General features: G+C 38.2%; 1 protein-coding gene and 1 long non-coding RNA gene across 3 annotated transcripts; one reads left to right on the top strand and one right to left on the bottom strand.

Moving 5' to 3' along the window:
* Window positions 1-297: 297 nt before the first annotated feature.
* Window positions 298-4,119, top strand: LOC107802265 (uncharacterized). 2 transcript variants are annotated; one of them, XR_001651806.2, is made up of 4 exons: window positions 298-461; window positions 1,256-3,095; window positions 3,188-3,339; window positions 3,742-4,119. It is a non-coding gene; the product is annotated as an uncharacterized LOC107802265 (long non-coding RNA). The 2 variants fall into 2 exon arrangements; XR_012708921.1 differs by lacking the exon at window positions 298-461 and adding an exon at window positions 468-669.
* Window positions 4,120-11,661: 7,542 nt separating this feature from the next.
* On the bottom strand, window positions 11,662-12,622 carry LOC107802264 (uncharacterized). The gene has a single exon (XM_016625727.2). It carries the CDS (start codon window positions 12,542-12,544, stop codon window positions 11,723-11,725), a length of 822 nt encoding a protein of 273 aa, XP_016481213.1. The 5' UTR covers window positions 12,545-12,622; the 3' UTR covers window positions 11,662-11,722.
* Window positions 12,623-22,101: the final 9,479 nt, after the last annotated feature.

Genomic DNA, 22,101 nt, shown 5'->3' on the forward strand with positions numbered 1-22,101 from the left:
TGCATTTTATACCAATTTTGAATACGTATTTAATGAAGAGGCTGGTAGAGATTTATGACCGTGGATAGTTTGTTTGTAGGGGTGGCAAAATGGATAAAACAAAATAAGTAACCACCCATATTATCCGCTAAAATATGGGTTGGATAATGAACATTTTAAAAACGGATCAAATACGAATATTACCCATATTATTCATATTTTAAATGGGTAACCACTATTTATCCATGGGTAATAAAGTCAAAACCTCCCCCAAAAGCATTTTCGCCCCCTTTTACCCCAAAAGCATCGCTAAATCCAAAAGCATCACCATATTTCTCTCACGCCTTCTCATTTTCTCTCACGCTCAGTTGCCTTCCCCCTCTCTCTCTCCCCCAAATTTTACCCTAATTCCCAAACTTTCTCACTTCAGTTTACCCTAAGCTCCATGGATTGAATTTCGTCACAGATTAACAGTGCAAAAGGTACCAACGTTCTTCCATATTGATTCAATTGCTTTATTTTACTTCCTTTTTTGACGAGAATAGCCGCAGTTCTCTAGAAAAAAGTAAAATCCGAACAAATCATACCATCGAGCGATGATTGAAAACATTAGCCTTATCTTTCATATGAATCGAAGCTGTAGATGAGCAATTATTGCCGTTTGGACTGGACTAGCTTTTGTGACATAATGTGAGTCTTTGAATTTAATTTTGAAGAATTCCGGTATTGCGTGGCAGAAAATCATCTAATAAATTATGACTCTGTCCGTTTTAAATATGGTAAGTCAATGTGACGCTGTTGGGGTTTAGTTAAAAAACGAAGTTAAAATATGGTAAGTCAATCGTCTTTGTCCCATAAGATATGCTAAATTATTTTACCCATTGTTCACTTGGCTATCTCAGTTTCTTTCCCCTATGCTGATGAGTGAAAACATTTAGATGTACTCATTATAAAGCAGAATTGATGTCTTGTCAAATATGGTTTCGTATATTTTAATCCATGGCATGGTTGTGTTTAAGTCCGTCTGCAATGTGTTAGTGAGTTGCTAGTACTACAAGTTTCTAATAATTAAATCGGCAGTTAATTGATTTGAAACCATGACTTGCATTTCCCTGCTACACTTGTTATTGGTTTCATCTTTTAGAGTTAAATGTAAAGATTGGGAAATTTCTTCCGAGTTCTATTCTCTATTCTTTTTCATCACTATGTGATTGAATTCTATTCATTTGTTTGTTTTCATCATTATGCAATTGAATTCTTTTTACTTCATCTTTAGGTAGAGATGTCAATGGAAGGTATTGATGATTCTTGTGAACAAAGCTCTTCAACTACGCTAAAACGAGAAAAAAGACAAACGTCTACTGTTTGGGATTCTTTTGTTAAGGTAGTAGAGCCTAGTATTTATAGTGATGGAAAGATTAAAGTCAAATGTACGCTTGTGAAAAATAATATATATACGATTCTAAATTTGGAACATCGAATTTGAAGCGTCATTTGGTGATAAAACATCCATGGGATACTGCAAAAGAGGGACAAAGTGTACTAATAGATCAAAATATTTATCGAGAGAAAATGTCATTGGCCATAGTCAGGCCTAACTATGCTTTCAGTTTTGTTGAATATAAAGGCATCAAGGACCTTCATTTATACTTAAATCCCGTTGTCAAGCACATATCAAGAAACACAGCCAAGTCAGATATCTTGAATATGTATGCAGGCGAAAAAGAACTTTTGAAAAGTGAGCTTGCAGTTATTCCTAGTAGAGTATGTTTAACATCAGACTTGTGGACTTCAGTAGCATCTAATGGGTATATGTGCGTTACGGCCCATTATGTGGATTTAAATTGGGTTCTTTAGAAGAGGGTGTTGATTTTTCGTCATGTTCCTCCTCCACATTCAGGCGCGGTTTTAGGTCCCTTATTGATTAGCTTTCTTAAAGAATGGGGAATCGAAAAGAAAATCTTTACCCTTACTTTGGATAATGCTACTTGCAATAATGGTGTAATGGATAATTTAAAGAATCATTTGTCTTTGATGCGTTCATTAGTTTGCGAGAGAAAGTATCTTCATGTCCGTTGTGGGAATCACATTTTGAACTTAATTGTTAAGACGGGCTTAGAGAAGGTTGATGCAGCTATTACAAAAATTAGAGAATGTGTTAAGTATATCAAGAATTCAAAAACAAGAATAATAAAATTTGTGGAGTGTCTAAGTAATCTTGGTCTACCATGTTCTAAGAAGCTACGCCAAGATATGCCTATTCGGTGGAATTCCACTTATCAAAAGCTTGAAAGTGCTCTTCAATATCGGGAAGCTTATATTCACTATAACTTGCTTGACATTGATTTTAGACACGGACTTTCTGTAGATGAATGGAAAAGGGTCGAGATTATAGCTAAGTTTCTTAAACCATTTTATGACATTACGACTTTGTTTTCTGGATATAAGTATCCCACGACTAATTTGTATCTTCCTAATGTAGGGAGAATTGAAATATTGTTGGAAGAACAAAAAAATAGTTGAGATTCAGTGATGAGTGAGATGGTCACTTTGATGTTGGTGAAGTTTAAGAAATATTGGGAGTCGTATAGTGTCATTTTATCTATAGCTATTATCCTTGAACCTCGATATAAATTGAAGTTTGTTAAGTTTTGCTTTTCAAAGCTTCATCCCGAGGAGATTGCTAATGAAAAAGTGAAGGTTATTGAACATAACCTATAATTGTTGTTCAAAGAGTACTTAATACCTTCGACTACAACCTCATTATCAGGGGATCATGCTTGTAGTAGTGGTAGCAATGAAATGAGGGATGCATTTGATGAGTTTGATGAATTTGAGAGTCAATTGGAGTCAAGTATAGGTAAAACACAACTAGACTTATATTTGGAGGAAGCCACTCTTGACCGTAAAACAAATCCGAATCTAGATGTACTTGGCTTTTGGAAGGATAACAGGCATAGATATCCAGAACTCTCATTAATGGCACGAGATGTCTTGAGTGTTCCTCTCACCACAGTAGCTTCTGAATCTACGTTTAGCATTGGTGGTCGTGTCCATTCTTCCCGCCAATGCGGAGGCAAAGCTATGTACTAGGGATTGAGTTTGTGAAAGAGAAGGTAAATTAATCTTCTCTAGATTGATTTATTTTATTTTTTTAATAACTAATAAGTTGTAATATCTTATTTTTTTTCTTCTTAAATTGTTTAAGATCTTGATGATGGATCCGAGTCTGACGAAGAAGATGAGATTGTTGTTGATCTTCAACCTTATCTTGCGAAACTTAGAGGTAAACCTTATCAGGCTTGGGACTTTAAGCTGTTTCTCCTTCTGGGAACCTGAGCTTTGAAGTGATTCTTTCTGGTGAGTTTTGTGTTTTCGCTCCCCTCTCTTTTGGTTTTTCTCAGTTTGTCATGAATAAAGATTAAAATCGCTGCATTAGGGTGGTTTTTCTTTATGATATCACCCTTCTTATGGCTCAATTCAAGTCACTCTATTTCTGGAACTGATGTAAATCTTGCACTTTCTTCTGCTAACGCATCACAGAAGGCTCTGTGTGTTATAAAGCTGTCCTTTCTGTTCACTTTTCAAGAAACAAGAAGGAAAAAAATACTCAAACTTGGTTTATTAGTTGCATTAAAATTCAGGACATAGATTTACTGCATGTATTTCCACAAACTTGGTTTATTATCACTTCATTTTTATTTCTGGACAAATATACACTATCAGTAGTACTCATACATATTTTGGTTGTTGTTATTGCAGTATGTCGGTGTTGGTGTGCATATCTCGGAACGTGCAGCTCGAGAAGCTACTACCGGTTTTGTTCACAAACGTCTAAAGCATGATGTTCTTGGTCAAAGTTCCGCTTTCTGCCACAAGTTGCATCGGCTACCACAACATTTTTATTGTCTTTCAAATGACTGCTGTCAACTGGATATGCTATTACAATGTCCTAAGGGTCTACTTTTGTGCATTTTGCTTTGTAAACACTTTATAAGTATTTTGCCGGTAGTTTAAATAAATTCTGCTAGTACATTTTTGACGTATTTTGCTGGTGTATTTCAATGTATGTTGCTCATTTGCTGCTACAATTAGTGTCAAAAGAAGTTATTATATATGTTCTGCTGTAGTGCTTTTACTTCATTTGTCAGTCCTGAGTTGGAAAAATCCTCTGTAAATGCGGGGGTTCAACAGTAGAGTTGTATAGGAATGAATTTTGTACATGTAGTTGATGGTTGTCAATTGTATCTTCCTCCGTTTTGCTTGATGATCAACTGGGTCACTGAACAGTTGAGGCTAATGTGAAGCCATGAACGGATAATACGGTTAACCGTTTTATCCGCCGGTTAACCCGTTTTTTATCCGTATTAAATATGGTTCGGGTCGGATATTTTACTCGTTTTTGAATTACCCGTTTTTTTTTTTATTATACCCGAACCGTATCCGACCCGACCCGCATGTTTGACACCCCTATTTGTTTGCATGGGGTGCCTATTTCTATCATTTCAGATCAGGATAGACCGTCGTGTTCTGGGATGGTAAAAGTCGCCGGATTTAAGGTGAGTCTTGTTGGTGACTGGTCGTTGAGCTATGGTGACTGTTTCACATCCTATTTTTTTATGGTGTTAATGGTGTTTTGGAGCTGCTTTTTAATGGCTTTGTGGCCGGTTGAAGGTGGTTTCAATGGCTGGTTTTTGGATGTGTTTAATTGGTGGTTAGCGGAGCTCCGATGGAGGCTCACATGGTGGAAACACAGCGGTGAACGAGTGATGAAGATGACAGCTAAAATGGAAAATGAGAAAGATAGTGATGGCGCTGCGGCACTACTGCTTTAGCTACTATTTTTAGCTCTAGGGATTCCTAATGTGCTCTCCCTCTATTGTGCTGTGCATCGTATAGTATTTATAGTGAATGGGGTGTGTGAACATGTGAGATGTCATGTTCAATTTTCATGTTTGCTCTCAGTCACTCCAATCTATTCAAATATTCAAATATTCAATTTTCATGTTTACCCAGACTCATATCTAACTTTTAAGTCTTAATCAAAGTCTAAGTCAATACTAAAAGTCCATTATCGATCAGTGGGGTCAATTCTAGGAGCGTGTTACGTTTTTGGATTACCAAATTATAAGGTATCCACACATGTAATCTGTTTTTAAAATGTCTTAAAAATAGAGAAAATAAGTCTGAAATCGTAAAAAAAAGTCAACTATTTATACACACCCCCATGATCTCGGATGATTGAGATGGTCCAGACTCATCCATAATCATGGTCCAAATTCTATCGGATCAGCTATGCATTGCCAGATCCACTCGAACATTTCTTGGTCAATCCCCTTCTGCGATCATAACTGTTTACCCGTAAAACGGTACAGTTGAATTTATACGTGGTTTCTAGATAAGTGAACTAATTTGATCCTGAAATAATACAATAATTGAATAATTGTACAATACTTAGCCTTAAAATGTAGATGAAACAGCATAAATAACAGTTCTGGGAACAAGGTTTTCAGGGACAGCAATGATAAGATCAAAAAACGGAAAAATAAGATTGTGTCAAGCTTTGTATAAAATGTGGTGTAAGTTTTGCCAGAAAATTCGTGTCCTTTACAATGATAACTGGGCTCACTATTTATAGCTGTGTCTAGGGAAGGAGGTCCTAGGATCGTGCCCTCCTTTAATGTCAATTATGGGGGTCATTGACGAAGATGTAACGGTGAATATAAATGCCAAATTCTCTGTAACGGGTCGTCGCTCTTAATGCTGCAGAATATTCTTTATTAAATGCTACCGGGCGCAGAACATTTAATACACCTTTATGAACGTTATCCCTTCTGGTGATAACCGAAATGGCTGCGTTCGGTCTTCGTCCATCCCCGTCTAGGGTTCCACGTGTCTTTCCTTTAGATGACCACGTGTCATATCATATTTCACCCTATACAATAGCCGCTGTAAAAATAATAGCCGAAAAAATCTATAAAATTTGTATATTTTTTGTGTATATATACGTTCTGTAATAGTTTGTGACACGGGCTAAAAGTGATAATACCCCTTTAAATGCTATCAAAACTTAATTTGGAACAAAAATGAGGAGAATGAGGGGTTGGGTTATTAGGATTTGGGAGGTTATTGAAAGTGCAGGGGGGGAGGGAGGGTGAATTGTGATTTTTCTTTTCTTTTTCACAGTAGTCGACTAATTTGAGTTCTAGTCGACTGGGCTTTTCAGCAATTGAATGAAAAAGATAAATTGCAGAAAGTAAATGACACGATATATTTTTATACTAATTCGGATTCAGAGTGAATCCTACGTCCAGTCCCCTTAGGTTGCAAGGGTGATCTCTTTCAAGTATGAAGTGACTTAGTATAGATGAGTTGATGTTGTTGCACAAAAGAGGGTTAGCACTTCCAAAGATAATATCATCAACATAAACTTGAATAATAAGATTACCTCCTGATGATCTTTTGATAAATAATGTAGTATCTACTTTACCTCTTTTAAAGTCGTGATCAAGTAGAAATGAACTAAGCCTTTCGTACGAGGCTCGTGGAGCTTGTTTGAGTCCATATAGAGCTTTAGTCAACTTATACCCATGGTAAGGGAATTTTGAGTCTTCAAAACCAGGAGGTTGTTTTACATATACCTCATCATCAATAAACCCATTTAAAAAGGCACTTTTGACATCTATCTGAAAAAGTCTAAATCATTTGAAGGATCCATATGCAAGAAGAATCCGTATAGACTCTAGTCGAGCTACTGGTGCAAAGGTTTCATTGTAGTCGACTCCTTCGTGCTGTGAGTAGCCTTGGGCTACTAATCTGGCTTTGTTTCTCACGACCTTTCCATCTTGATTAAGCTTATTTCTGAAAATCCATTTTGTTCCAACTACAGTAGCATTTGCAGGCTTAGGTAGAAGTTTCAGACTTGATTTTTATTAAATTGATCGAGTTCTTCCTGCATTGCTTGTACCCGGCTAGACTCTTTTAAGGCTTCCTCAACCTTCTTTGGTTCAATCTGAGAGATGAGTGCTACTTTTGCCTTTTCTTGAGAGCTCCCCTGATTTTCATTCCTTCACTTGGATCTCCTATGATAAACTTTTGAGGATATTCCGGTTCACTCCCCCACTCATTTAGACATGTTGCAATCGTATAAGTAGTTGACTCCTTCTGTGATTCTGGTTGGCTGTTGACAGGCTCACTAGTTGATTCTGTGACATTGTCTATCATATCAGTCAACTTTTGAGATCTGCTTGACTCTGGTGTTTCTTGACTGATATCTTCATCACCTGCAATAATTTCTTTCTCGGTCATAGTGTTATTTTCATTAAATATGGCATGTACTGATTCTTCTACAAATAAAGTACATTTATTATAAACTCTAAAAGATCTACTATTTATGGAATAACCCAGAAAAATACCTTCATCACTTCTTGGATCAAATTTTCCAAGATTGTCCTTACCATTGTTGTGGATAAAACACTTGCTGCCAAAAGAATGGAAATAACCTATGTTGGACCGTTTACCTTTCCATAATTTATATGGAGTTTTCTTCAAGATAGGTCTTATAAGACATCTGTTGAGAATGTGGCAGGCTGTGCTTACTGCTTCTGCCCAAAAATGGTTTGGCAGGGAATATTCCAATATCATTGTTCTGGCCATATCTTGTAGAGTTTTATTTTTCTGCTCAACTACCCCATTCCGTTGAAGTGATCTTTGAGATGAGAAGTTGTGAGTATATCCTTGATCATTGCATAAATCTTCAAATGCTCTTCTTTCGAATTCTCCTCCATGATCACTTTGAAAGGTAGTAATAAGGTACCCCTTTTCTCTTTCAACTTTCTTACAAAAAATGTCAAAGTATTTCAAAGCTTCATCTTTGTGAGATAAGAAAATCACCCATGTAAAACGTGAGTAGTCATCAACAATAACAAAAACATATCATTTTCCTCCTATGCTAGTAGTTCTGGGGGGTCCAAACAAATCCACGTGGAGCAATTGTAAAGGCTTGGTGGTAGATACAATGTCTTTGCTTTTGAAGGAGTTTCTGGTTTGTTTACCAATTTGACATGCATCACATACATGATTTCTAGGAAATTTGAGTTTAGGGAGACCAATAACTAAATTATGCTTGGAGAGTTTCTCAATAAGATGCATGCTTGCATGATCAAGTTTCTTATGCCACAACCATGGATCATCAGATATAGATGCTAAGCAGATGTGACTATCTAGATTTTCAATACCATCGAGAATGTAAATATTTCCATACCTTTTTCCTGGGAGTATTATTTACCTGTCTCATCTTCAATAGCACAACCTGTTTTCTTGAATTTAACTTCGCACCCTGAATCACATAGCTAACTTATACTCAGGAGATTGTTGCTGAGTCCTTCAACAAGATACACTTCAGTAATATTACAATTGTTATTGAATGGAACTGTACCAGTGCCAACTATCTTTCCTTTTGAATCCTCGTCAAATTTGAAACTTCCTCCATTTATCTTTGTAACTTCTTTGAATAGGTTTTTGTCACTTGTCATGTGACTGGAACATGCACTGTCTAAGTACCATTTTCCTTTTTGGCTCTTTCTGTGGTGTTCCTGCAAAATCGAATTATCACTTTTTTTTAGGTACCCAAGCTTGCTTGGGTCCTTGTTGGTTAGTTCTACTAAGATCGGGATTGTTTTTCGATTTCCAAATCCATCCTGAAATATTAGATTTATGAAATCAACAGAAAGAATATTTATGTCCACTTTCGTTACAGTAGTGACACATAGGGGCTGATCCAGTTTTTGATCTACCACTCGTGTTAGTACTTGTGGACTCAGTTCTAACCGGTCCTTTTTCAGTTGACTTGTAAGTCGCCTGGTTAGACTTGACAGAACTGTTACTGGTGGATTGTGCGTTACATTAAGTTGCATTTGCAATTCCTGAACTTCATCTTGAAGTACATCTCATTCAATTTCACATACTTCAAGCTTGAGTTTCTAGTCTTTCTTTTCCCTATTTAGTCTCATTAGTTCATTCATCATTTTTTGAGACTCTTTTAGAGTAAGGTCAAGAATATCCTGCAATTCATTGCATCTATCACAGTTATAAGATCTTACCTCGCTTGTTTCTCCTCGTGCCATGAAATAATTTTCATTATCTTCTTTGCATTCATCGTCTGATGCATCTTCATCAATCCAACAACCCGAATATTTGTTCATGTCGTTTTCCAGAATGGTCATGAAGCATATATTTGCTATTTTCTCGTATTCCGAACTGTCTTCATCACTCCAGCTTCCGAAAGATTTGTTTTTATTGAATCCTCTGGAAACCTTTCTTTTAAAATCTGGGCATTTCAGCTTGAACATGCCCAAATCTTCCACACTCATAACATTTTTCATCATTCTTGTCTTGTTCATTATATTGCCTGGTTCGCCTAGGGGGAATCCTACCTCTTCTTGTGTTTCTGTATCTTCTTATTAAACCATCCATGTTCCTTGATACCATATCAATCTCTTCTTCAAGAGCTTCTGGGTCGTCATCAATATCATTTTCTGGTCTTTCAGTAGTATCTTTGAAGGCAACTATTTTCTTCTTTTCTTCCTGGTTTGTTTTCTTGAGGTGAGTTTTCTCGAATGCTATAAGATCTCCTCGAAACTCATCATATGAAAGTTTGTTTAGATCTTGTGATTCGAGTGCAACTACTTTTGTCTGCCAAGTGGTAGGTAGACTCCTTAGAATTTTTCAAACTTGATCACCACTTGAGTATGGTTTACCAAAAGCTTTTTGATCGCTAATGATTTTGCTGAACCTTACAAACATTTCCTCAATGGATTCTCCTTATTTCATCTGGAAGAGTTCATAGTCACGATCAACATGTTAATGTGAGTTTCTTTCACTTTGCTGGTTCCTTCATACGTAACTTCCAGTTTATCCCACATTTCTTTAGCCGTATCACAACTTGAGATTTTCTCATATTCCTCTCCACTTATAGTATTATAGAGTAAATTTTGTGCCTGAGCATTAACCTGGACAACTGTTATTTGCTCGTCTGTGTACTCATCTATATCTTCTGGATCAGCAGATGGTTGAGTTGCTGCTGGTAGTGGATAGATCCCTTTTTTGATAACGCGTCATATTTTGATATCATAGGATTTTGTATATATTTTCATACGCACTTTTCAATGAGAAAAGTGTTGTCCATTGAAATATGGTGGCCTAACTTGCGATGTTCCTTATTGACTGAGTGCTCCAATAATTACTTGATTTGCTACGATCTTTTCTCACAAGCTATTAAGCAAAAAGTGTGAGACTAGCTCTGATACCAATTGAAAGTGCAGGTGGGGGGGGGGGGGAGGGAGGGGTGAATTGTGATTTTTTTTTTCCGTAGTGATCGACTAATTTGAGTTCTAGTCAACTGGAATTTTCAGGAATCGAATGAAAAAGATAAATTGTAGAAAGTAAATAGCACAATATATTTTATACTGATTCGGATTCAGAGTGAATCCTACGTCCAGTCCCGTTGGGTTGCAAGGGTGATCTCTTTCAAGTATGAAGTGGATTAGTACAGATGAGTTGATGTTGTTATACACCAACAACTTTTTTCACTCGTTCTTCTCTCTATAATTGATATAATGCCTCACCAGTGTTCTTTTCTCTCTCTTCATAGTTACACAAGAAATCTAGAGCAGATTACAGTATTTTGTTTGAAGTAGAACAAAGAGATTGAAGTTGGTTTGATCAAAGTATATTCTCTTCAAGTCTGGAACATATGTATATATATACTTCGTTAGTCCTTCTTGACTCTTGAATGACGTGAATCTTGAGAGATTGCAAACCCAAGGGAGTTGATCCTTGAAAGGAATCATAGATTGATTCTTTCTAGGAATAAAGTTAAATTTTCGTTGATCTTCTTTGATTTGTGGTCTTGACAAGCTTTTCATCCGCTAGGCATATCTTTTCGTTACTTAAGTGATTTGCGATAGATCCCTTGATTTCTGGCTCAAACGATCTCCAGTGCAGCCTTTTTGCGATCTCGTTTTTCTTTGATTTGGGACCTTCCTGTAATAGCTTCCGTCAATCATTTATCGAGTATCTCTGCTGCTTCTTCCTTTTTCATCTCTAATCATTGATTCTTTACCTTGCACTGCTCCCGGTAATAGATTGTTTCGTTAATCTATTCTTGAATGATCTTACTTCTTGATTCCTGAAAATCTCTTTCTCAAGGTCAGGGTGCCTCCCACCATTTTGGCGACTAGAAACTACGGAAAGAAAATCTGAAAGTATATTTATTCATTTATCTACTTTTTTCCATTGATAAAACCATCAAAATTTCAACTAATGTTTTTCCCGTCAAAGTTTCGATTAATATTTTTACCATCGAAAAACCGCCGTTGAAATTTATGGAATCTTTAGTAGTGTCAACTTCCATTTAGTTAATTAATCCATGACGAGGAGGCGATGTGGTTTTTTTTTCAACGAGCTGATGTAGTTCGACAAGTGGTACTTTTTTATATTGTTTTGATGCAAAATTTGGTAGGTTGCTAGTGTAGTTCCCTAGCAGCAATTCTGTTGTTTGCTTAAATAATCTTGAAATAATAAAATCTTCCTGATATTGCTGTCTGATTCGTTATATACTCTTTGAACTCAACTAATCATTTCTTCCGATATACAAAATAGAGAACTTTACTTTAAAAGATGTTCAATCAAACCATTTGTTCTTCTATATTAAGCAAATAATTACATATGGAGACAACTGGAGCTATTCACGACGAGTCATGTACATTGAAATTGGATCATCTAGCCCTGAGCAACCAAGTAAACCTTGTTTATACGGTAAGAAAGTTTTCTTCTTCATCTCTTTCAACCATTCCCTCTTCATCTTGTAATGCAACTCATGAGCCGAAATTGGTACCTTCCTCCTCCTCGAGCTCGGTACCGCTGCTCCCACATTAGTACTATTCGATTTAGCATCTTCTTGACGGGCTTTCTTCACCAACTCATACTTGTTCAGCTCTTCTGTATTGCTAGTTGCTCGACTCTCAGAAGCACTTCTGAATAGCAATAAGTCTTTCAGCTTCCATTTTCTGTTCCAGAGTGATATCAATGATGAAACTGAAGACGAATCCGAAGAAGAACAAGCAGCAGTAGGAGAGGTCTCTGTGTTTTCTTGATCAATGTTTTCATTGTGATCAAATAATAGCAAATCAGAAACTCTCAAAGGAGATAATGATCTTGTTGCTTTGTGCCTGCTGCTGGGACTTGAAGAGTTTGAAGAATTTTGAGTTCTTTCCCTTCCACGACTATCATTTTGACTTAAAGGCTTGATTCTTCCTCCATCAAAGAGCTCATCAGCTGCTGATATTGACCTTTTCTCCAACTCATATCCACTAAATACAAAAGTAAAATCATCGTCGTGTGTAGCGTTAGTTTCTTCATAAAGGGCGGGGATACGGGAAGGACTGAAAAAGAATGCATCAAAACGTTCAGGACTTGAAGGAGCACTTATAAAAGGAGTAGTACAAGCACTGTCGTCCAAGTTGAAATCTGCAGATGGTGATGGCAACATCATTTCCATCTCCATTAATTTCTGTACACAAAATTGTGAGCACTTTCTTTGGTGAGAGAATAGGCAATTAATTAGCTTGAGAAACTGGAGAAGAGCGAATGATGATATATAGAAATATATAGGTACATGCAGGGGAGAGTGCGTGGAAGTTGGAAAGACGAAGGAAAGTGATATGATTTGATTTTAATTGATGATATAATACCACGTACTAATATGCTTAAAATAATATTAAATCAGAGGAGGACAAAAACTTTTAATGATTAACCTAAATGAAAGTGCACATGACATTAGATTATTATATTTAGTTTGTTTCGGTCAGAGAAGTGCTGCTATATTCACCAATTACCCTTAACCTAATTCTATTTGGATTATTGAAATTTTGAAGCAGAGGAGGACAGCATAAACTTTTGGTGATTAGATAAAAAGAAAAACAACATGACATTTTGATTATTATATTTAGTTGGTTTAGTTAGGGTCAGAGATGTACTGCCGATGCTATATTCACCGGTCACTGGCCTTTAACTTTTTATGTAAAGTGGGAATCAAAAATGAATTAAACATAACCTTTCTCAATTTTCCAACTAGCAAGTCAAGGGATGGAAAGGAAAATTATAGAGAAAATAAACATGAAAAAATAAAAATAAAGAAAGAAAGATAAAGAATATACTCAACTTTTATTTTCTTCATTTTGTTAAAGATAAACGCTAGAAGGAAACAAATTAGTCAGTTTTCCATGTCGGCCAGAAAGAAGCAAAATATTTCATGTAAGAGAACCTTTTGTTTCACAAAGACCACAATAGTTTAAATTCCAAGACTGACTTTTGGTTATTGATGTTGGGCATTTATATTTTTATATGTTTTAATGTTACTTTACCCATGTTTTAATTATTTTTGGTGCTATTTAGTGTTTAAAATGCCCAACATATGTTAATTATTGGTTTTATGACTAATTGTGTTGTGTGTGATGATTTAGGATGTTTGTAGTGCAAAAATATGAAGAAAAGATGCTGCAGCTATAGGAGAAGAGGTCGGACAGTTTTCTTGACGATGGATCTCTTGGCCAGTTTTCTTGAGGGATTAAGGTCCGATTTAAAATACCAAGAAGATTTTCTTTTGCTTTTATTAGGATAGCATAGGTAGTAATTCCCTTGGTTTTTCTTTGGGCATCGGTTCTTTTCCAAGAGATAAATTATTTTGAACCGGGTACTTTTTTTTAGAATAGTGTAGGATATAGTGACTTAGACTGAATTCGGCATGCTTAATAACTTGTTTGATACCAACAGAGTTAGACCTCGGCATGTGGATTATAACTTTTCTTATGAGTTTTCTAGAACTACTTGTGTCTTGAAAAATGAAATAGCTTATTTTGTGATGCTAAGGCTCATTTTCTTGACTTTTGTGCTAACTGTTGTGCCTTTTGCATTAAAATTATGGCCTAGCTCTGTACTCGCGTTGATTGAGAGTTGGAATGTAGCCATCCTAATTGACTCATGTGCCATTGTATGGTGAGATTTTCATATAGTTCCTTGTAGTACATTTGTGTATAGAACTTGCCCTGCATGTGAGTTGAAGTGCAATCCTAGGTTTTGCTCGATTTGAAATATGATTTTAGGCCTTCTTTGATCCTTTTTGAATTTTAATGCTACCACAAATAAAATCATCTCTAGTTAGCCATATTGAGCTTGTAAACCTTTTGATTGGCACCTACATTACAAGCCCATACCCCTTTTTTTTTTATTCTTAATCGACAGTACTTTGATCCTTTTACCTCTTAAAGACTTAACATGTAAAATAAGCGCTAGAAGAAATAAGGAGGGAACTAGAGTTACTTTCGAGTGGAACCAACGAAAGAAATAAAGGTGCACTTGTTTTGTAAGAAGTACACTACTAGTATAAATCAAAACAAAATCTGAGAGAAGAGGGAAAAAATAAGCAAAAGCAATATTACATCTTGTCTTTGCTAGTGAGTGTGAGTCGAAGTAGTGCTTAAAGAAAAAAGGAATATTTTGGGGGTGATATTATTTGTGATGTTTGAAGTTGGGTTGAAGAAAGTTGCGCTTAAAGTGATTACTTGATTTGTTAAAGTGATTACTTGACGTGTTAAAGTGATTAGGAGGTTTAACCACTATTTTCTATATATATCATACCCGTCTCTTAGCCCACGTTACAGTAATGATAATGTCCTAATTGATTTTACACTGAGCATGCCTACATTAGTAGAGATTTATATAACGGGAAAGCCTATGGTACCTTTTGTGCGCATGTGAACTTCTTTGAGAGAGTGAGTGATTTCTTCCATTGTTTGAAGTCCTTAAAATATGTTCGAATTGTATTTGAGTGTGTGGACTATCTCTCTTTGATTTGTGGTGAGGGCACATATTTCATGATAGATAGATGACTTTATTAAGCTCTTCTGTCAGAGTAAGTAAGTTGGCCTGAAAGTAGTTATGCTAGGGATGTAGTTTCTGAGGTTGAGATGTCCCGAATTTGCTATTTGATTATTTTGAACTGCTCAATATTGTGCTTGGCATGTTTTTAACATGGAGAAGTAAGTAAAGAATGTATATGCAAAGGGCTAATTGTTGGTATCAACCAAAGTCATTGGTGCTTGAGCTTAATTGAAAAATTATGGCTTGATAGTGATAAGCTTAATTTTGTTCGATCTATTGTAGGTTGATTTTACTTTGCTCGAGGACGAACAAAGGTTTAAGTGTGGGATGGTGATATTGGGCATATTTTTATATGTTTTAATATTATTTTACATATATTTTAACCGCTTTTTGGTGCTATTTGGTGTTTAAAATGCCCAACATGTATTAATTATTGGTTTTATGACTAATTGAGTTGTGTGTGATGATTTAGGATGTTTGGAGTGCAAAAATATGAAGAAACGATGCTCCATCTATAGGAGAAGAGGTTGGATGCGTCGCATCCAACCTTGAAAAAAAAGATTATTTGGTTCATCCTTAGTAGTGAAGTCGGGAGAAGGCATGCACCCCAGCATCCGATGCTGAGAAGTTCAAGCTGAGGCGGACGCGAAGCATCCAACTCAGCATCAATCCCTGAAGCTGATTCGGAAAAGGAAAATTTTGGCCCACGACTTTTGTACGCAATATATAAGCCAAAAACGCCTCTTTTAGGTCATAAAAAACACTTGGAAGCGGAGAAACGCCACCACAGAGTTCGGACACCATGAAATTCATCTTGAGTTCTTACTTTTCCCTTCTTTTCTTGATTTGTATGTATTCTTGGGAATTAATTAAGATTGCTACCATGACTATGCGTGGCTAAACGCATTTATTCTGGGGTTATGGTTTCACATGAATGTTGATATTTGAAATTTGATTTGACGAGTTAATTTATCATATTGGGTTGTTTATTTATATCCAGAGTTTAATTATTTTACTGCCTAGCTAACAGTGAAATACTATATATGAATCTTGAGTAGAACTTGACAAAGGTAATTCTTAATTGCAATAGGATTGAATAGAGCGCGATCTTAAACCTAGTCATTGGGGAATTGATTTGCGAATACAGATAGAAATATACTTATTTGCCGTGCTTAGCTAATAGTGTAAAAAATTGTTAATGCATTCTTTTTATCTCTAATCTCATATAAATATAGGGGTTAGATTAAATTAAATAGGTGAGTAGAAGTTGTCAAATTTCTACGAGTATTATTGTTCTTGCAGGTTAATAACCTAGATTAATTAATAAGTCGAGTCAATTGAAGAATTCAACAAGATTGTTATCCAACCATGACTCTGGAATCTTACCTCTCATTGAATTATAAATTGCCGTGCTAAATGTGATAATTAATTGGATTTTCTTTTAATCGCAACTTAAGTTAGTAGAATTAAGTAAACAATAATCACTTTGAAATTGTTCTTGACTTGATAAATTAGAAATTACTTGATTTAATTGATAATTGATTACAAGTTCTTGTGGGAACCATACTCTACTCTGTTTACCCGAAAAATTGGATAACGTTAAATTTGTGTATGGTTCTAAGGATATGTGATACAGTTTGATACAAATCGTAGAGAAAAATAGAAATATTTGTGTTCTTGGCTATGAGAATGGGAATAGTGAGCAAAAGAATGAATAAGGTAAAATAAAATAAGCATGAGGAAATATCTTTCAATATGAGAAGTGATCTTTTGTTATAATGCATTTTTCTCTGTGTGCTGCTTACAAGGACCCCCCCCCCTTATAATAGAGGGATCCTACTTCATTTATAATAAAATAAAACATATAGTGGAGGACCCATGATGATTTATCTCTTTCTCGATTTCCGCCAAGATTCTCTCTCTTAGTGCGGTTGTAACGACTCTTGTCTGTGAGCTCGACACTGGTTCGGGCTTGTTATTGGGTCGAACCCTCGGTTTTGGCTTGAGTTTGACCTTCGGGGTGGGCGTAGCGCATTTCTAACCTCGAAGCAATGCCTTGCGGACCGATTCGGTCATGGGCTCGATGAAAGTATCGAGCTGACTCCTCGATCAACCTTCGGACTCGAGGCTCGTTTGTACTACCTTCGAAACTCATCCTAAAATCTCACTTCGGTTGCTTACCATTCGAACTCGATCGAAGGTAGGAAGGCCGAAATCTATTTTGACCGTATACAGATAGTCCCCTCATTTCTCAAGAAGGATGTGGTGAGAATCGATATGATTTTCGACGGTTCGATCTGGTTATAAGATGACATTTTCACAGGGCCCGATCATGACGTATGTGATAGCTGTCCCATCGATTTAGTCTTTTCAAGGTATTTAATGTATGTCAGACGGTGGTCGGCCACCTCTGATATTGAACCGTCACGATGCAAGCCTATAAATAACCCCCCTCCCATCTAACATTTACCACTTTTATATCTTTCACTCTTCCAAATTTTCTTACCCTTTCTCTCTATGCCGCCACTTGCAGAGCCATCTGCATCAATTTTTCATCTTCCTTTGCCTTTCTTTCTCTTGTATCAATGACCAAAACTTCGAAAACTGTACCTCAGAAGGAGAAAGCTTCTTCTTCACGACCGTCCGACGATAAGGCGCCGGTGGAGCCGCTTACCTATGAGTATGTTCCCGGCCCGTGTAATCTGAAGATCGATTTTAAGGTTGAGAATTGTTCATCTGTTCCGGGTCGATGTGAGCATGTGTCGATGTACATGTGCTCGATAACGGAGGGTCATCTCGAGGCTGTGAGGAAAGACTGGAACTGGGGTTCCGAGGTTGTGTTACAAATTCCCTCCCCCGAAGAGAGCGTCATCACCCATGTGGAGGGGTTTTTAAGTGTTTACACTTACCCATTCACGTTGGGTCCTATCGACCCGGTGATCATCGATTTTTGCAAGAGATATCAGGTCACCCTTGGTCAAATTCATCCCTCTCTATGGCGTAAAGTAACCTTACTTCGCTTCTTTTCCAACAAGGCCGGGTGGGGCTGGAATTTTCCCTGAATCACCTCATACGACTGTATCGGCCTCAAATCTTTCGAGGACTAATCAGGCTTCATCGTCGGGCATCGAAGGCTTTGATGTCGAGCATCGACGAAGACAAGGATCGGGGTTGGATGGGCCGTTATATTCGAGTGAGGACCTGTGACCTCATTCCGGAAGAGAAGATGCCGTTCCCTGAGGAATGGAATTTCGACCGTAAGTGGTTTTCATAAGACGTTGCTTTTCGTATCATTTTCCGATTTTATCTAATGTCTTTCTCCGATATACAACTGCCCCTTGGATGCCACAAGTGGTACCCGACCTTGAGGATTGGGTTCAGAAGTTAGCCTCGACTTCCTCTTATGCCGAACGCGCTTGGCGTGATTTGGCAAAAGGTAGGTGGGAGGCCAAGAATCATGGTAAGGTTTGCTTCTCGTGTTCTTCAAAATATTTTTTATGCTCCATTCATCACCGATTTCCTTTCATGCAGGTGTAACCAAGGATGCCGTTTTGAGGACTTCGAGTGGTGAAGAAGGAAACAAGTCCCGGGTCCCGGAACCGGGGAAAGATAAAAAGCGAAAAGCTGTCTCTCGGCCAGAGGACCCCAAGCCCAAAACTCGAAGGGTGAGGAGGAAGGCAATCGCTCTTTCGATGGACTCGGTCCAACGACTGAGGGAAGAAGAAGAAGAAAAAGATGATGCCTCGGCTTTGGTGATCCGATCTGTGAAAGCTATCGAGGTCGCCAGAGCTTCCGAGCCGATGGAGGCTGTACCGGTCGGGGTTGATTTCGGTACCCCGAGTCTCGATCAGAGCATCCCGAGCGATTCGCTTGGGACCATGACAGTGGGTCGTTTTCCTTCTCTTCCAACTTTTTCTGAGGAGGCGTTAAATGAGGCTCGAGAATTAAAGACCCCCGATATGGGCGGAGGTTCTAGTATAGGGGATCCTTTTCGGGATTGCTTTACTGGAGTCGATGATGCCTCCGACATTGGTGATGCTTCTCTTCTTCTAAGATGAGGCCCAACGTTTCATTACTCGGGTAATGAGTTTACTGTACTTGGTTTCTTCATTCTTTCCCCAAACTTGACTTGTGTTATTTCCCTACTGTGCAGGCCATTAGTAGGTTTCGAGTCGACCTTAGCAAGTGTGAGGTCGAGCTTTAGAAGGTCTCGGGGGAGAGAGATGCCCTGCGGCTTCTTTGCAACCAAAAGGACGAGGCTATAAAGGACCTTCAAGCAGATTTGGCTAAGGCTCATGAAGAAGAGGCCGAACTAGATAAGCATGTGAGCCTCGTTCTGTTAGAGTATGGGTTTGACTCAACTGTGGAAGTTAACCCTTCGTTATCTCAGCTGCAGCAAAAGGTTGAAAAGATCGGGTTACTTCGGGAAGAATTCGATCAAATCAAGGCTGAATGTAATTGGTGGAAGGAGACTATCGACCGCCTGGCTGCAGAAAAAGAAACCATCTTGGCCAAATTATTATCGGCCGATGTTCAGCTTCGAAGCATCAAGCAAAAGGGTTCGGCTCAGGCTAAGAGGATCGAGGAGCTTGAAGCACGACTTGCTGAGGCCAAGGTGGAGGTTGAGTCGTCGAAATTCATGGCGGACAAGTCCATTGCCGTGTACCAAACTGATGCCGAGGCTGCTCAGATGGAGGTACGAGAGGCGGCGGATACTGCCGACACTCGAGCACATTGGATTGCCGAACTTGCTAAGTGTCGGTCTTGGAGGGAGACCCTCGAGGAGATACACGCTCGAGGTTTCAACCTTGCTGAAGAGATAAAGAAGGCTAAAGAGCTCGAAGCTGAAGTTGAAGCCTTGGCTTTTGATGGTGATGATGAAGGTAGCAAGAGCGAATCCGAGAATGGGGGGGGGGGGGAGGGGGAGCCCGATAAAGAAGAGGCCATTCCTGAGGATGACCAAGAAGTTAAGTCTTTAGTTTTTATGTTGTAATCAACCATGTAGATAATTTTGTATATTGATAATTCTGCCGACTTGCTTCTGTTTTGTGAAGATTTTATTCACGCCTTTATGAATTTTTTTACAAGGATCTAAACAACTTAATCGAATTTGGACTTCGTAGTCTCTATGATTGATCGAGTGTTTTTTCATACTTGAAGTGATGTAGCCCTTAGGCTTATTAGTTGAGTCAATGATTCGAACTCGAAGAAATATAGCCCGTAGGCGTAATGGTCTAGTGAGTGCTTTCTCAAACTCGGAATAAAAGTAGCCCGTAGGCTTATCGTCGAGTTAATGATTCGAACTCGAAGTAATGTAGCCCGTAGGCATAATCATCGAGTGAATGATTCGAACTCGAAGTAATGTAGCCCGTAGGCGTAATGGTCGAGTGAGTGCTTGCTCGAATTCGAAATAAAGTAGCCCGTGGGCTTAGTAGTCGAGTGAATGATTCGAACTCAAAATAATGTAGCCCATAGGCGTAATGGTCGAGTGAGTACTTGCTCGAACTCGAAATAAAGTAGCCCGTGGGCTTAGTAGTCGAGTGAATGATTCGAACTCGAAGTAATGTAGCCCGTAGGCATAATGGTCGAGTGAGTGCTTGCTCGAACTCGAAATAAAGTAGCTCGTGGTCTTAGTAGTCGAGTGAATGATTTGAACTCGATGTAATATAGCCCATAGGCATAATGGTCGAGTGAGTGCTTGCTTGAACTCAAAATAAAGTAGCCCGTGGGCTTAGTAGTCGAGTGAATGATTCGAACTCAAAGTAATGTAGCCCGTAGGTATAATGGTGAGTGAGTGCTTGCTCGAACTCGAAATAAAGTAGCCCGTAAGCTTATTGGTCGAGTTTATCTTAATTCTGTTTGCATAATAAATCTCCAAATAGAGGAATTTTTCTTGGATATAAGATGTTGGCAAAGAGAACTTTCTTTGCAAGTCACTATAAAAGTGTTTATGTTTCGTGTCTGGGTTCGGGCCAACTACATGAGCATGGTTCGTTTTGACCATTTGGCTCTTACAACTTTTTTTATTGGAAACATGTTATTGCGAAATAACTTTCTTGCGTCAGAGTTTGATATATTCGAGGGCTAATGCCCACAGTATTCGATGTCGATTGTAAAAAGGCCTCGGATACTGTTGTAAGCGCAGCACGATCATTGGTTGCCTCATTAAAAACCTTGCCGAAAAACCCATTTGGGATAAAACCGGCGTCAGAGTTTGATATATTCGAGGGCTAATGCCCCCCCAGAATTAGATGTCGATTGTAAAGAGGCCTCCAATACTGTTGTAAGCGCAGCACGATCATTGGTTGCCTCATTAAAAACCTTGCCCAAAAACCCATTTGGGATAAAACCGGTCTAAGAAAAAAAGAGTGCAACGTGTGCTTTCGGATCTTAAAGCTCCGTATTGAGGGATCCATCTTAGCTCCTGATCGAACTTTTGCAGGGTCAGTTTTGAAATGTAAATGAATACGGGAGAGTCGTACTTTAGTAGTAGTATCGCTTTAGATGTGCCACATTCCAATTGCTTGATAATTGTTTGCCGTTTATAATACCGAGCCTGTACGATCCTTTTCCGACGTTCTCGAGAACCTGATATGGTCCTTCCCAATTCGGTCCTAGCTTTCCTTCGTTCGGATTTTGGGTATTGATGGTGACTTTCCTTAGCACTAAGTCCCCGGGCTTGAAATGGCGGAACTTGGTTCTTCGATTATAATATCTTTCGATTCGTTGGTTTTTGGCGGCCAATTGGACGAGAGCAGCTTCTCGTCTTTCGTCTGATAATTCGAGGCTGGTGTTCATAGCCTCGTTATTATATTCTTCCATTGTGTATCGAAATCTGGTACTGGGTTCGCCGACTTCGACTGGTATCAATGCTTCAGACCCATATACTAAGGAGAACGGGGTCGCCCCCGTACTGGATTTTGACGTTGTTCGATATGCCCAAAGGACTTCGGGTAGGATTTCTTTCCACTTTCCTTTAGCATCGTTCAGTCTCTTCTTTAGGTTCTAAATGATGGTTTTGTTCGTTGATTCGGCCTGTCTGTTCCCACTGGGGTGATACGGTGTTGATAATATCCTTCTTATTTTGTAGTCTTCGAAGAATTTTGTCACTTTGCTGCCCACAAATTATTTCCCATTGTCACATACTATTTCGGCGGGTATCCCAAATCGGCATACGATATG

This window comes from Nicotiana tabacum, chromosome 4 (genome assembly GCF_000715075.1).
Source record: "Nicotiana tabacum cultivar K326 chromosome 4, ASM71507v2, whole genome shotgun sequence".
In the NCBI taxonomy this organism is placed as follows: Eukaryota; Viridiplantae; Streptophyta; class Magnoliopsida; order Solanales; family Solanaceae; genus Nicotiana; species Nicotiana tabacum.